Source organism: Piliocolobus tephrosceles, chromosome 9 (genome assembly GCF_002776525.5).
Source record: "Piliocolobus tephrosceles isolate RC106 chromosome 9, ASM277652v3, whole genome shotgun sequence".
Classification (NCBI taxonomy): domain Eukaryota; kingdom Metazoa; phylum Chordata; class Mammalia; order Primates; family Cercopithecidae; genus Piliocolobus; species Piliocolobus tephrosceles.
In genome coordinates, this window is record NC_045442.1 from 37,985,497 (window position 1) to 38,000,193 (window position 14,697).

The window sequence follows — 14,697 nt, forward strand, 5'->3', positions numbered from 1 at the left end:
AAGGAAGGAAGGAAGGAAGGAAGGAAGGAAGGAAGGAAGGAAGGAAGGAAGGAAGGAAGGAAAAAGAAAAGAAAGAGAAAGAAAGAAAGAAAAAGAAAGAAAGAAAAGAAAAGAGAAAGAGACAGAGAGAGGGAAGGAGGAAGGGAAGGAAGGAAGGAGGGAAGAAGGGAGGGAGGGTGGAAGGTAGGCAGGCAATTTAGAGATAAGAGATTCAAATAATAGGTCCCTGAAGAAGAAAGACAAAGAAAACAGGAGCATTAATCAAAGTTGTGACAGAAGAAATCTTTCTTGCTCCTAAATAAGTCCTAAATTTGGAAATCAAGAGGGTTTACCATATTCCAGGCAAAAATTTTTGAAAGGAAGTCTACACCCAATTGTCTTATTGTGAAAGTTGTAAATTTCAGAAATGGGGAACAAAAACCATTCAGGCTAAAAAACAGTTGTCCTCAACTTCTGAGTCTGTTTTGTGCTGCTACAACAGACTGAGTCATTTATAAACAACAGAAGTTTATTTGGCTCACTTTTCTGTTGGCTGGGAAGTTCCAGATCAAGGGGCCAGCATCTGGCGAGGGCCTTCTTGCTGTGTCATCCCATGGCAGAAAGCAAAGGGCAAGAGAGCATAAGAGCAAGAGATCAAACGCACAGCTTCAAGTCCTTTTATTATTGGCATTGATCCATTCATGAGGGAGGAGCCCTCATGACCCAAACACCTCCCAGTAGGTCTTGCCTCCCAACACTGTTATATTGGGGATTAAGTTTTGAACATATGTTTTTAGGGGGACATATTCAAACTATAGCAATTTCTTTACAGCATCAAACTTCTCAAGACAATGGAGGAATATTTCCAATGACTTGAGGGGGAAAGATTGTTATATTTAAGAGAAGTTGTCTCTCTTTTATAACACTGATTCCCTTTCTAAAAAATTAATATGCTTACTAAACCATTATGAAAGGAATCAAGATTAGGGACCCAAGAATGTGGAAAGGCATAGTGAGATAAGAACTATATTACAATTCATTAAATTCATGGAGGGATGAGTTTGATTATTAATATCCAAACAAAGAGAAAAACATCCTGTGAAATAAATGACTAATATAATTTTTACTATTTGAATGTATAACATTGTCAAATTAAATATTTAAAATAAGAAAAAGGAGGACACAGGGACACAAAAACTCTTAATCCTTCTCTCATAATGGGGTCAAAAATTACTAACTTCACTTTGATATTAAGATAAATTTAAGCTCAGGAATGCTTTCCTTTTTTTTTTTTTTTTTTGAGATGGAGTCTCGCCCTGTCTCCCAGGCTGGAGTGCAGTGGTGTGATCTCAGCTCACTCAAGCTCTGCCTCCCAGGTTCCTGTCATTCTCCTGCTTCAGCCTCCTGAGTAGCTGGGACTATAGGTGCCCACCACCATGCCTGGCTAATTTTTTTTTTTTTTTTGTATTTTTAGTAGAGACGGAGTTTCACCATGTTAGCCAGGATGGAATGCTTTTCTTTTATTTCCACAGCCTGAGCAACATAACAAGGCCCTGTGTCTACAAAACATAAAAAAATCAGCTGGATATGGTGGTGCATGCCTGTAGCCCTAGCTACTCAGAAGGCTGAAGCAGAAGGATCACCTGAGCCCGGGAGTTCAAGGTTACAGTGAGCTATGATTATGCTACTGCACTCCAGCCTGGGTGACAGAGCAAGACCCTGACTCAAAAAAAAAAAAAAAAAAGATTGCTACAAGTACAACTAAAAATAAGATGTCCATTATTCACAGCTTTGTGGAAGTATAAAAACAAATAACAAAGTCCAGAGTCTGTAGAGTAAAAAGCATAACAGAAAAAAAATTAAACACTGAAGAAAATAAAATGAAAAAAGGCAGGTAAAATAAATGTGCACTGTTTAAATTCCTCTATTAAACAGAGAATCAAATTGGATTTAGAAAGATTAAAAACAGACAAAATATATCAGCCAAATGAGGGGGGAAACAGAATTTCAGACTAAAAAAGTAGATAAAAAGCAGTTATTTCAATTTTATCAAAATATGAACTGCAAAAACATACAAAACATGAGTAGAGGTAAATAGACAACAGACAATTGTATTGAATTAAATGAATCTTAATTGCATTAAGAGCATGAAGTCACTATTATTTGAAGCACTGTTAAAGAATCTAAGAACTTATGAGGAATACAGTATTGACGGTAATTGAGGTTAAAAGTAAATCTATAATAACAATTGTTTGATCAATTAACAAAATTTGATTATGGACTACAATTGAAAGTATTCTATCAGTGTTAGATTTCCTGAGTTTGATTATTGTACTGTGGTTATATAAGAGAATATCTTTGTTCTTGGGAAATACATACTGAAATCTTTAGGGGTAAAGGAACATAATATATTCAACTTATTCTCAAATAGTTCAGAAAAAAATACTATATGTGACTGTTGTGTGTGGGAGAGACAGAAAAGGGAAGAGAGAATGATAAAGCAAATGTGGCAGAATTTTTTAACTTGGTAAATATTTGTGAAGTGCTCTTTGAATTGTTCTTGTAACTTTTCTGTAATTTTGAAGTCCTTTCAAAACAGAAAAATTAATACAACAACAACAAAAAATCTCTGATAACAAACCAAAAATGAAATTTTACAACAATTACATTTATAACGGCACCAAGAAGAAAATCATGCTTAGGAATAAATTTAACAAAAAAATACAAAAGTTACACTCCGAAAACTACAAAATATTACTTAAGGAAATTAAGTAAGACCTACATACACAGAAAGACATCACATGTTCATGGATTGGAAGATTTAATATTTTTAAGATGGCAATATTCTCCAAATAGATTTACCGAGTTGATGCAATCTTATTAAAATCTCAGCTGGCTTCCTTGCAAAAGTTGACAACCTGATCTTAAAATTCATATGGAAGTTAATGGGACCCATAATACCCAAAACAATATTTTAAAAATAAAAAGATATTGGAGGACTCACACTGCCTAATTTCAAAACTTACTATCAAACTGTAGTAATCAAGAAATGTGGAACTGACATAGGGCTAGATACATAAAAAATTGGAATGTAACCGAGAGTGTAGAAAAAAATACTCACACTTATGGGAAATTGATTTTCAACAGGGTGCCAAAACAATTAACAGGAGAAAATAATAATCTTTTCAACAAATGGTGCTGTAACAACTACATATTCACATAGAAAAACATGAAATTTGGCCCCTACCTCATAACATATATAAAAACTAACTCAAAGTGGATCAAAAACCTAAATGCAAGGGCTAAAACTATGTAGCTCTTTGAAGAAAATACAGATGTATGTCTTCATGACTTTGGATTAGGCAATAGTTTCTTAGACAGGACAACAAAAGCATAAGAACCAAAGAAACTATAGATTGAATATCATCAAAATTTAAAACTTTTAAATTTTGTGCTGCAAACAACACTGTCAAGAAAGTGAAAAGACAACCCACAGAATGGGAGAAAATTTTTGGAAATCATATATCTGAAAAGGGAATATATAAGGAATCATTGCAACTCAATTATAAACAGGTGAGCCAATTTAAAAACTGGGCAAAGGGGCCAGGTGTGGTGGCTCACACCTGTAATCCCAGCACTTTGGGAGGCCGAGGCAGGTGGATCACCTGAGGTCAGGAGTTCGAGACCAGCCCAGCCAACATGGTGAAAGCCCGTCTCTACTAAATATACAAAATTAGCTGGGCGTGGTGGCACGTGCCTGTAATCCCAGCTACTTGGGAGGCTGAGGCAGGAGAATCACTTGAACTTAGGAGGCAGAGGTTGCAGTGAGCCAAAATCATACCATCACACTCCAGCCTGGGCAACAAGAGTGAAACTCCACTTCAACAAAAAAAAAAATGGGCAAAGGATCTGAACAGACATTTTTCCAAAAAAGATCCACAAATGCCCACTAAACATATGAATAGATTTTCAAAACCATCAGCCATCAGGGAAATACAAATCAAAACCTCAATGAGATACTACTTCACACTCATTAGGAAGGCTGTAATAAAAGATAGGTAATAACAAGTGTTGGCAAGGATGTGGAGAAATTGGAATCACCATATATTGCTGGTGGAAATGTAAATAGTCCAGCTGCTTTGGAAAACAGTCTGGCAGTTCATCAAATGGTTAAACATAGACATACAAGTGACCCATCAATTTTGCTCCTAGGTATATAACCAAAAGAAATTAAAAACATAAGTCCACACCAAAACTTGTCCATGAATGCTCACAGCAGCATTATTCACAATGTCAAAAAATGAAAACAATCCAACTATTCATCAACTGATGAATAAAATGTGGTATATACATTCAGTGGGATATATACTGTGAAATGAATGTCCAGAATAGGCAAAATTGTGGAGACAGAAAGTAGATTGGTGTTTTCCTAGGACTCAGAAAACGGGGGGGCAGGGGTGGAGGGGCATGTAGGGAGGAAATGGGGAGTGCCCATTAATAGGTATGAGGTTTCTTTTCAGGGTGATAAAATGTTCCAAAATTGATTTTGGTGGTGGTACACAATCCTGTGAGTATACAAAAACCACTGAATTGTCAACTTTAAGTTGGTAAATTGTATGATATGTGAATTATATCAATTATATCTCCAGATATCAACAAGTATGGATTTGAATCTCAACTTTAGCACTTACCAACTAAGAGACTTTAACAATTGAATTACTTAACATTAAATTATACCAATCTCCTAGGATTGTTGGAAAACTGAATTAACTGAATTAATCCACTGTAAGTCTGTGTGTTAACTAACTAAAGCCACCAGCACTTCCTTTCATTAAACACTTACCATATTCATTTCCTTTTCCTGCTATAACAAATTACCATTAAAAACTCAGTGGTTTAAAATAACACACATTTATTCTCTTACAGCTCTGGAAGTCTGAAGCCTGAAATCAGTTTCACTGGACTGAAATCAAGGTGTTGGTAGGACTAAGCTCCTCTCTACCCATCGGAGAATATTATGGTTGGAGATAAATTACCATATAATTGAAAAGACTGGATTAATAAATATCCAATTTTATATACTAAAAACATACAGCTTCTTCACAAGTGTTCATAGATTTATACAAACCCACCATATGCTTAGTTACAAGGAAACCTCAGAAATTATAAAGCCATATTCTTTAACCATCATGGAAAAAGTGAAAAATTAATCATAATGGCTAAACAAAAATAAAACTCATTTAGAATCTTCTAAAAGTAATAACCTGGGCTACAGAGAATAAAAATATGATGTCAAACTATTTAGAAAACTATGACACCACATATAAAAATGTGTTGGATCTATTCACAGTAAGAACAGATTCAGAAAAACTATCACAGGCTGGGCGTGGTGGCTCAAGCCTGTAATCCCAGCACTTTGGGAGGCCGAGACGGGCGAATCATGAGGTCAGCAGATCGAGACCATCCTGGCTAACACGGTGAAACCCCATCTCTACTAAAAAAATACAAAAAACTAGCCGGGCGTGGTGGCGGGCGCCTGTAGTCCCAGCTACTCAGGAGGCTGAGGCAGGAGAATGGTGTGAACCCGGGAGGCGGAGCTTGCAGTGAGCTGAGATCCGGCCACTGCACTCCAGCCTGGGCAACTGAGCAAGACTCCGTCTCAAAAAAAAAAAGAAAAACTATCACAGGCCAAGTGCGGTGGCTCACACCTGTAATCTCAGATTTTGGGAGGCCTAGGCAGGCAGATCACTTGAGTCCAGGAGTTCTAGACCAGCCTGGGCAACATGGTGAAACCCCGTCATAACAAAAATAAATAAATAAATACCGAAAAACTATTATAAGTATGGCAGGAAAACTGGAATACCTCTATATGATAAAGCACTCACATATGTTGATTAAAAACGTCAAATCCAAATAAGTATTATAATAAACAGGAAAAGGATGTAAAAAGTATACAAAAGAAGTATATCATGTGAAAAATGTCAAATTTACTGCAATTAAAGAAATACAAACTCAAACAATCTAAAAATTGATAAGATTATTTAAAAACAGGGCCGGGCGCGGTGGCTCAAGCCTGTAATCCGAGCACTTTGGGAGGCCGAGAGGGGCGGATCACGAGGTCAGGAGGTCCAAACCATCCTGGTGAACACGGTGAAACCCTGTCTCTACTAAAAATACAAAAAAATTAGCCGGGCGCGGTGGCCGGCACCTGTAGTCCCAGCTACTAGGGAGGCTGAGGCAGGAGAATGGCGGGAACCCAGGAGAGAGAGCTTGCAGTGAGCCGAGATCATGCCACTGCACTCCAGCCTGGGCAACTGAGCAAGACTCCGTCTCAAAAAAAAAAAAAAGATTATTTAAAAACAAAAACACCAAAGCTGTCAGGGATGCCACAAAACAGGAACTGCTTTTGAGAGCAAGAAGGGCCCAACCTTTGGGAAGGTGACCTGGCAACAGTAATCAAGAACTTTAAAAAACATTAACAAGTTTCAATCTAGTAAGTCTATTTCTCGGATCCTATCCTCAGAGTGCAATCCTACATATGGAAAAAACTTCCTGCATGAAGACATTTATTGGAAATGGAAACAATCTCAGTGTTCAATAACAGGAGAACTGTTAAATAAACCATGTGAATATAAAAAATACGCTAACAAAGACCACGCTATAAAATGGAAAATAGTTGTGCTTCACTACTACAGTAAAACCAGGCTTTAAAACTGTATATATGGCCTAATGATCATGGTGCCATCTCAATTTTTCAAGGTCCTATTCAAGTGAATGCCAAATGAGAGAAACAACCCAGGCATAGTAAAAAAGAACTGCCAGGAAATAGCACCAAAATATTACAAGTGATTGTTTTTCTTCCCTACTGTAATCTATAGTATCATGTTTTCTTTAACAGGCATGTGCTACGTTACTTTTATCCTCATGGACATAAAGCAACGCTTTACATCGTTCCTATGAATCAAAAGGAAACACTTCATTTTTTTTTTTTTGGCTTCTTTTTTTAATTTTTTAAACCAAGCAGTGGTTATGGAAGGAAACACCTCTTTGTGTAGGGCATGTACTGCCATTGTGGATCTCTAAAGTCACTTTGATATTCTAACAAAACTGCATGTCGCATACATGTTAGATAACCTCTACTTTGGATTCTTTTCTCCAAAAACTTATTTTCTCTTCACAACTCCCTCAAGTTTCCAAGCCTAAAGAAATTCCATCGGTTTTCTCTGCACCCACTTTCCTTGCTTTGCTCCTAGAATTATTCCCACCTTTCTTCTACAGAGCGTAGACAATGCCTCAGGCACACTGTTCCCAATCTCAGAGCCCTGAGCCCCTGCTACCTCTAGCTTCTTGGGACTCCAACACCCAGCACAAGGTTCTGCAGGCAGCCACACATTCTGCTCCAGTACTTCTCAAGTTGAAGGCAGAGAATAAGGAAGTTTAGGGAAGCTTGGAGCCATGGAGAAAAGGTGGAGACATGTAGGAAATCTAACCGAAGGCCTTTTTGTGTAACAGTAGTTTGTGTGTCCTGAAGATTCCAGTTTCTAGGATTTGGCAAATTGGGAGCCTCAATTTCCTGTTCTAGGGCATATATCTGCTGAATGAATAAATGAATTAGGCTTCCCATCATCCTGCAATGACAGCTGATCAGTGCTAGAAGTGGTAGCTTGGTGAGGGGGTGGAGGGTGGGAAGAGCTTGGTCATTTAGTACCAAAATAAGCCCTGAGACTAAGCCATGCGATGACCCTGTCACATTGCTAGTCAAAGTGTGGCCTGTGGAGGGGCAGCATTATCATCACCTGGGAACTTGTTAGAAATGTAGACCTACTTCAGAGCTATTGGATCAGAATCTGCATTTTAACAAGTTCTCTAATGATACATACCCATGGTCAAGTTTGAGAAGCACTGCCTCAGAACACACACGCGTGCACACACACACACACCAATATCACCAAGACAAAAAAGTGATTCCACTCTTGCACACTTCACCAAACCATCAAGACATTTAGTGATTCTTCACCACAGGGGCTGCCCTTGATTTTGGCCTTCCTGCGAAGTACTTAAAAGAATAGACTCCATGTAATTTACTCCAGGCCTCACCTTCACTCTACACAGATGGAACCCATCACCTCTGGACAGTAGTGGGTGGGATTAAACCCTACTGCCCTTGAGCACCATTACCAGTTATAAAGAGCAGAGAAACAACCAAAAAGACAACACAAGGGGGAAAGCCCTCTCAAAATGTAATTTGACCAAGTAAAGGCAATACCAACACAATGATTTATAAAAACTGTTTACAGGTTATTACCAAGGTTATTACCAATCATGATTAAGGAAATCATTTAATGTGCAGTTGATTGCTTTGTAAAGGCTTATTTGATTACATGACCCATAGTGAAGGATAAACTCTGTACTTCTGCATTCAAATCTCCAAGATGGACATGTAAGTAGGTTGACTGCTCAGAGCTTGGGAAAAAAAAGTGGGCTTTTTACTCTTAAATCTACACTATAGTTAAGGTAAAAGAGAGAAAAGATCTTTAAGCACTGCTGGGAGGGTGAAGGGGCTTGCCATGGGCACCAGATTCTACTCATTTTCTAGATCTAACTGAAGTGTCCCATCCTTTGAGAAGTTTCTCCAGAAGCCATCACTCCCTATTCTGCTTCTCATGGCACTTTCTCCTGTATTATTATTTTTTATTTTTATTTTGTTAGAGACAAAGTCTCATTATGTTGCCCAGGCTGGAGTGCAGTGGTTATTCACGGGTGCAAATATAGCACATTACAGCCTCAAACTTCTGGGACCAAGCAATCCTCCTGCCTCAACCTCCTGAGTAGCTGGAACTACAAGTATGTACCACTGTGTCATGGCACTTTGTTTAGACTTATATTACAGCTCTTAGGGAGGTAGAATGCATCCATTAGGATCCCAGACTTTGCAGCCTAACTACAGCAGTCAAAATTTCCCCTCTGCCTATTATTAGCTGTGTGACCTTAACCAAATGAACTTCTTCCACCAGCTGGAAGATACAGAAACCAATATCATGGAATTTTTGTAAAGATTACACGAGATAACACATATAAAGCATTACAATGTTTGGCACATAATAAATAACCAATGTTAGCTATTATTATTAGCACTCCCGGCTATTATTATTAGGCTTCCCCACTAGACCATGAGCAAACTGTTTATCCAAGGATCTGTGTGGCATGGGAACTTACAAATGGTAGACACACAATAATATGTGTCAAATTGGTTTGAAGGTATGCCAGGAAGAGGAAAGGCAGGGTGCTGGAAAAACCCGTAGTGTACTTTATGATTTTTCCCAGGGCCAACTTCTGTAGTGTTTGTTTTTATTTCATTACCAGAGTACATTATCTCAGACAGCAAGGTTGCTATAAAGTAGGGCTAGAAAGACACTATTTATGGAACCAGATATTCTGTTCAGAGAAAGCAAAGTTGGCTATGAGGCACCTGAAATCTCTAGTTTGGCCCTTGGCTGAGCAGGGAGTGGGGGGTGAAGTTCAGCCAGAGCTTCACTTGCCCAACAGGGTGCCCTGGCATGGGGTTACATTATCTCTGAAAATCATCCACCCAGAGGGATGCATTTTGTTTTTCAGTGTATCCACATAGGGGGACGTCTTTACAGATTGTGCAAAAGATCTATATGTGCCAGTGGGGAACCCTACTGCAAACTCAAAGGTCCCCCTTTTAAACCAGCCTCCTGAGTCTCAAATGAGCATCGGCTAAAATAATAATACTTCACTCACTAAATATTTATTGAGTTCCCATTAAGGAGCTCAAGGTGCTAATGGCTGACAAGGACCTTTTGGACTTGCACAAGAGCCTGGTGTGTACCACCGTCTAAGGAAAGCTTGGGATGTTCTCTGACATGGACACCAAATTGAAGAACCTGTCCCAGGGGCTGATGAATGTGGCTGCCAAGCTGGCCCACAATAAGCACATCACAGGACCTCCCAGACCTCACAGAGTTCACTGAACCTGACACCTTCACCATTGGCTGCTGAATGACATGTGCTCTTCCTGAATCAGTACTCAGCATCTGTCCACTTCCTGCATGGCTTCTGGCCCTCTATGACTGCTATATGGTCACCCTCTGTGGCTGCCTCCTGTACCCCTATCACGATTGAGGCCCCTCTCCCACCACTCTGCCCACACTGATGAAAAAGTTGCCATAAGTTGAGAGACTAAAAATAAAATTGCACTAGACACTGCAGATCTAAACATGAATACATAAATTACAATTGGGGAGAGACAGAACGTGATGCAGAGGGCAGGAGTGTGGACAAGTATGATGAGTGCCACCTTAGGCATAACTGATGAGGTACTATAGAAGCATCCAAGATGGGGGCTAATCTAGACTTGAAGGATTAGAGAAGGCTTAAAGGGGAATAACACCCAATATGAGGCTTCAAGGAGTGTTAGTAAAGGTTAATATTTATTTAGCGATACTATACATCAGGCGCTGTTCTAAAAACTTTGCCTGAATCCTTCATTCAGTCCTTACCACAATCCTACAAGACAGATGTTATTGTTATTATTTTCATGTTATAGATGATGAAACTGAGGCACACAGTAAATGGTGAAGCTGAAATTCAAACCCAGGCAGCTCAGCTCCAGACTAAAGGGGAAGGAGAGCACCGGATAGGCCCTTAAAACAGGAGACAGAGCCTAGCTTCAGTCTGAGGAAAGATGCAGTTCCTCTGGGGAACTGAAAGCAACTCAATGAGGCGCAGCTTGGGGTGGGGACAGATGTTCAGAGATGACTGGGCCTGCTCTGTAGGTTGGAAGAAAAACAAGAAGCAGAGGGTTTCAGATCCAGTCTTTTTTTTTTTTTTTTGAGACAGTGTCTCACTCTGTCACCCAGGCTGGACTGCAGTGGTGCAATCTCAGCTCACTGCAACCTCTACCTCCCAGGTTCAGGTGATTCTCCTTCCTCAGCTCCCCAAGTGGCTGGGACCACAGGCGCACACCACCATGCCTGGCTAATTTTAGTATTTTTAGTAGAGACAGGGTTTCACCATGTTGGCCAGGCTGGTCTTGAACTCCTGACCTCAGGTGATCTGCCCACCTCAGCTCCCAAAGTGCTGGGATTACAGGTGCCAGCCACCACGCCCAGCCCCCCAGTCCAGACTTTTGACAACTAGCTGTGACTGGTGTCACCTAACTAACCCCTTCTGACCTCAGTTTCTCCTTTTTGTAAAAGATCATAATAACAATACCTGCTTCTCCTAGAGAATGGCCATGAGCACCAAATGATGAAAATGTATGTGAACTTGAGTGCCAAGTACAAATTCCTTCACAGACTTAAGACTTTATCAGTATCATTGCCCCAGTAGGTTCAAGGATTTGCGAACCTGAAATCCACAATGTCAGGGCACCAGAAAAAGCAGAGAAACAGTACTGGGGAGTGGAAAAGGCCACCAGCCCTGCCTCAGACCACCTCCATCCACACTCGGCCCTTACTAACTGTGAGATCTCAAGACAAGTTATCTTCTCAGTACCTCAATTTTGCCATCTGGGAAATGGGAATGACAATGATAGCACTTGTAAGGTTCATGTGATAAGTAAGTAGCACATGTAATATGCTAGGTACAGCTCCCAACACAGAATAAAGACTTAGTCAACATTAACAGCTATCATTATTGTTAAGTATTAAGAAATCTGTTGCCTACTTACGTTATTCTTCCATGTTCTATATGGTATAAGCATGTGGGAATGTTAGAAGTTAGAGATGATAAAGGAGGAGGAGAAGGAGATTTACAACCCTACACTCCCTCACTGCTGCAGAGATTCTTCCTGGCTCTCACACGCTGGCAAGCAGCTGGCTCTCCGTCCTGGCAGAAAATGCCCAAAAGAGGTAAAAGATAGAGACTGCACACCATCTGTGCAAACCAGGCTGCTCTTGTAGTTTTTAGACAAAATCTAAATGTAGTCAGATATGACCTGCCCTTTTAAGATAGAATTGTTCTATTTCCTCCCTCCACCCCTCCCCGTCCCCCACTCTGTCCCTCACATAAAACTCCCCCACATCTCTCAAGAAACTTTCAGCATTTTGAAAGACATACTCTGGGGTCCCATTGTGACAGCCTCGTGCCACATTAACTTCTCTGTCTTGTTCCCAGCAAAGAAGCCTTTGCTAATTTCACAACAGGAAAGCATGCAAGAAATTCGAGAACAAAACAAATCTACACGCAGAGCCCAGCATCTTCAAGTAAACTCCCTGAGGTACAGACCCGAGGGTAGATGAGTCCGGACTGCAGATGAGGCAGCTGCCTCTTAAACTGCAAGGGGACAGAAAAAGTCATTTGCCTCTGAAAAACCAACTCTGAATACAAATTGGTAATGAATATTCATGAGCCCCTCCAGCTTGCTCTAGAGCCACCCTTGACTGCAACCCTGGACTCTGCTTCCTAAAAAGTTTCCCAAAGCTCTTTCTCTGCCTCCTCTCAGAAGGAAGAGGGTGGGAAAGTTCATTCAGGGCTTTTTGCCTCCAACTTTCAAGTACTTGCGTTTTGCTCTGGCTTTTATTTTTCCTTCTTTTTTTTTTTTTTTTTTTTAAGGATTCAGATCAAATCAATTTTGGTCTTACCCTTTGTATCTTCCATAAGTAGCAGCTTTTGTTTTCCTCCTCTTTCCTCGTTTTTCCCCCCACCCCGCCTCTGCTTGCTGTGGTCCGTCTCCGTGAGAGAGGTACTCAAGGAAACAGAGATATAACAGACCCTTAGGCTCGTGGGAGGGGCTAAATTAGCCGGCCCCGTTTCGGAAGGAACCTCAAACCCTGTCTTTTTCATTGACTAGAAAGGACAGATTGACTGAGGAGTCCAGCAGTTCATTTTCCTAAAGTTACTTGAAGCCTTTTCCAGGTTGTAATTTTTTGTATCCTTGAAGCAATGTATATTCAAATCTCTCTCTCTTTCTCTCTTCTTCCCTCTCGCCCTTACTCCCTCCCTCTTCATCTCTCTCTCCCTCTCTTTGTTATAGAAATCCCTTTTTCTCCCTTGAAAAAGTCGTCTCGGCTCCAAGCAAAAAAGCTATTTCCTTACTGCAATTATGAAGCTAGGTAATAAGAAAGTTGTTACCTTGAAACCCACTCGAAAAACTGAAAGTCAAGAACAATTCTTCCCTCCCCATAAAGCCTCTGGTCCCAAGACCAGCAATCCTTTCTCAAGGCTCATTAGAGCAAAGGCTAACAGGTGACCCAAGCGATGAGTTTCCTGCAGGAGAAGCTGCGTTATTGGTTGGAAGGCTGGGTGGAACCACAGAGGAGCTGCTCAATGGGAACCGCTGCCTGGCTGTGAATTGATGAAAGTCATCCACCATTTCACAACTTTCACTTCCTACCTTTGAAGTCTAATGAGCATGAATTGCCACATCCAGACTATCAAGATTACCCCAATGTAGATGAGAACCTGAGCAAATTATTTTTAAACTGTGTAACAAAATTATTTTGAAATCCAAACAAGGGCTACCCTTTGAAAGGAAGGTAAGTCCTCAAGTCCCAAGGCGACTTGGCAGTTTCTCCCTCCACAAGGCTGTTGCAAACCTTAGCATTTCAGGTTTGAGAGGTACCTCAGACATCGAGTCTAAACAAGGTTAGAGATGTGGAGAGGTTAAGCCACCCGCTCTTGCTCACACACGGTCTCTCCTATTTGCTACCATGCTCCCCAGCACCTAATACAGTTTCTCTCACAGCATGGGCTCTCAATAAATATTTGATGAATGGTTGAAAAAGTGAATGAATTGCAGCAAAGCACAAACGTAGATCTGTTTTCCTGTTTCCTAGTTCTTGCTTTTTCTACATTGCTTGTCTGGCATGAAAATTTGTATCTAAAGCCAATTATACCATATAAATCATTAAATTTGTGAGCCCTAAAGATTGTTTTGACCATGTAGAAACTATATTCTCCAGCGAACTTTCAATCATACTTTAATAATGATGAAAGATAACCTTTTAGTTTAGGCATCTGTTACTTTGCATGGTGCCACATGGTATATACTTAATACATTTTTATACTTTAATAAATTTGGAGCTGCATAACAACACTTTTTTTATTTCCGAAATGCTTTATAGTTATAGGATTTTGCATGTATAATAACAACTAATTATATTGAATGAAAGACTCAATGGATGTCTTCTCTCGAGCCAGTTTAGACTACATCTCTAATAATGAATATTGGTCTGATATTCATCCTGTTATGATAAAATTGGTTTTGGGTGATATGATGGGATTTTTTGTAAAAACCAACAATATAATCGGTTTATGACTGACTGCCTTTGTACTATTGTTTTGGAGACAAATTTGAAAAGAGCATGTCCACAAAATATTCTGTGAATTACAGAATGGAAACCAAAACATCAAAGCCAGAAAGAGAAAAGAATGATCAAAGGGAAGATCCAGAGGCTGAGGGGTAGGCAGGAGAAACAGACAGACAAGTAACTGAACTTGTCAATGAGAGACACACTTTGGTGGGTGCTGTGGCAACAGTTCTCTGCTTTATTACATTAGGACATTAGGTTCTTTTTTTTTCTGAGACAAGAGTTTTGCTCTTGTCTCCCAGGCTGGAGTGCAATGGAGCAATCTCAGCTCACTGCACCCTCTGCCTCCCGGGTTCAAGTGATTCTCCTGCCTCAGCCTCCCAAGTAGCTGGGATTACAGGCGCCCACCACCTTGCCCAGCTAATTTGTGTATTTTTAGTAG

The 14,697-nt window shown here is 40.2% G+C and overlaps 1 protein-coding gene across 7 annotated transcripts in view; it reads right to left on the minus strand.

Annotated features, from left to right (window-relative positions):
* Positions 1-14,697, minus strand: part of ENTPD1 (ectonucleoside triphosphate diphosphohydrolase 1) — a 174,846-nt gene that overhangs the window by 99,474 nt on the left and 60,675 nt on the right. The window contains exon 1 of one of the 7 annotated variants that reach the window (XM_023206247.3): positions 13,078-13,506. The exons of 3 other annotated variants lie outside the window; for them this stretch is intronic. In XM_023206247.3, coding sequence (XP_023062015.1) covers positions 13,078-13,129 — 52 coding nt within the window. In that variant the 5' untranslated portion in view covers positions 13,130-13,506. Of the gene's footprint in view, positions 1-11,674; positions 11,969-12,063; positions 12,558-12,587; positions 13,507-14,697 lie in introns of those variants that run through there. 3 more of the 7 variants (XM_023206245.3, XM_023206246.3, XM_023206252.2) reach the window with 3 other exon arrangements.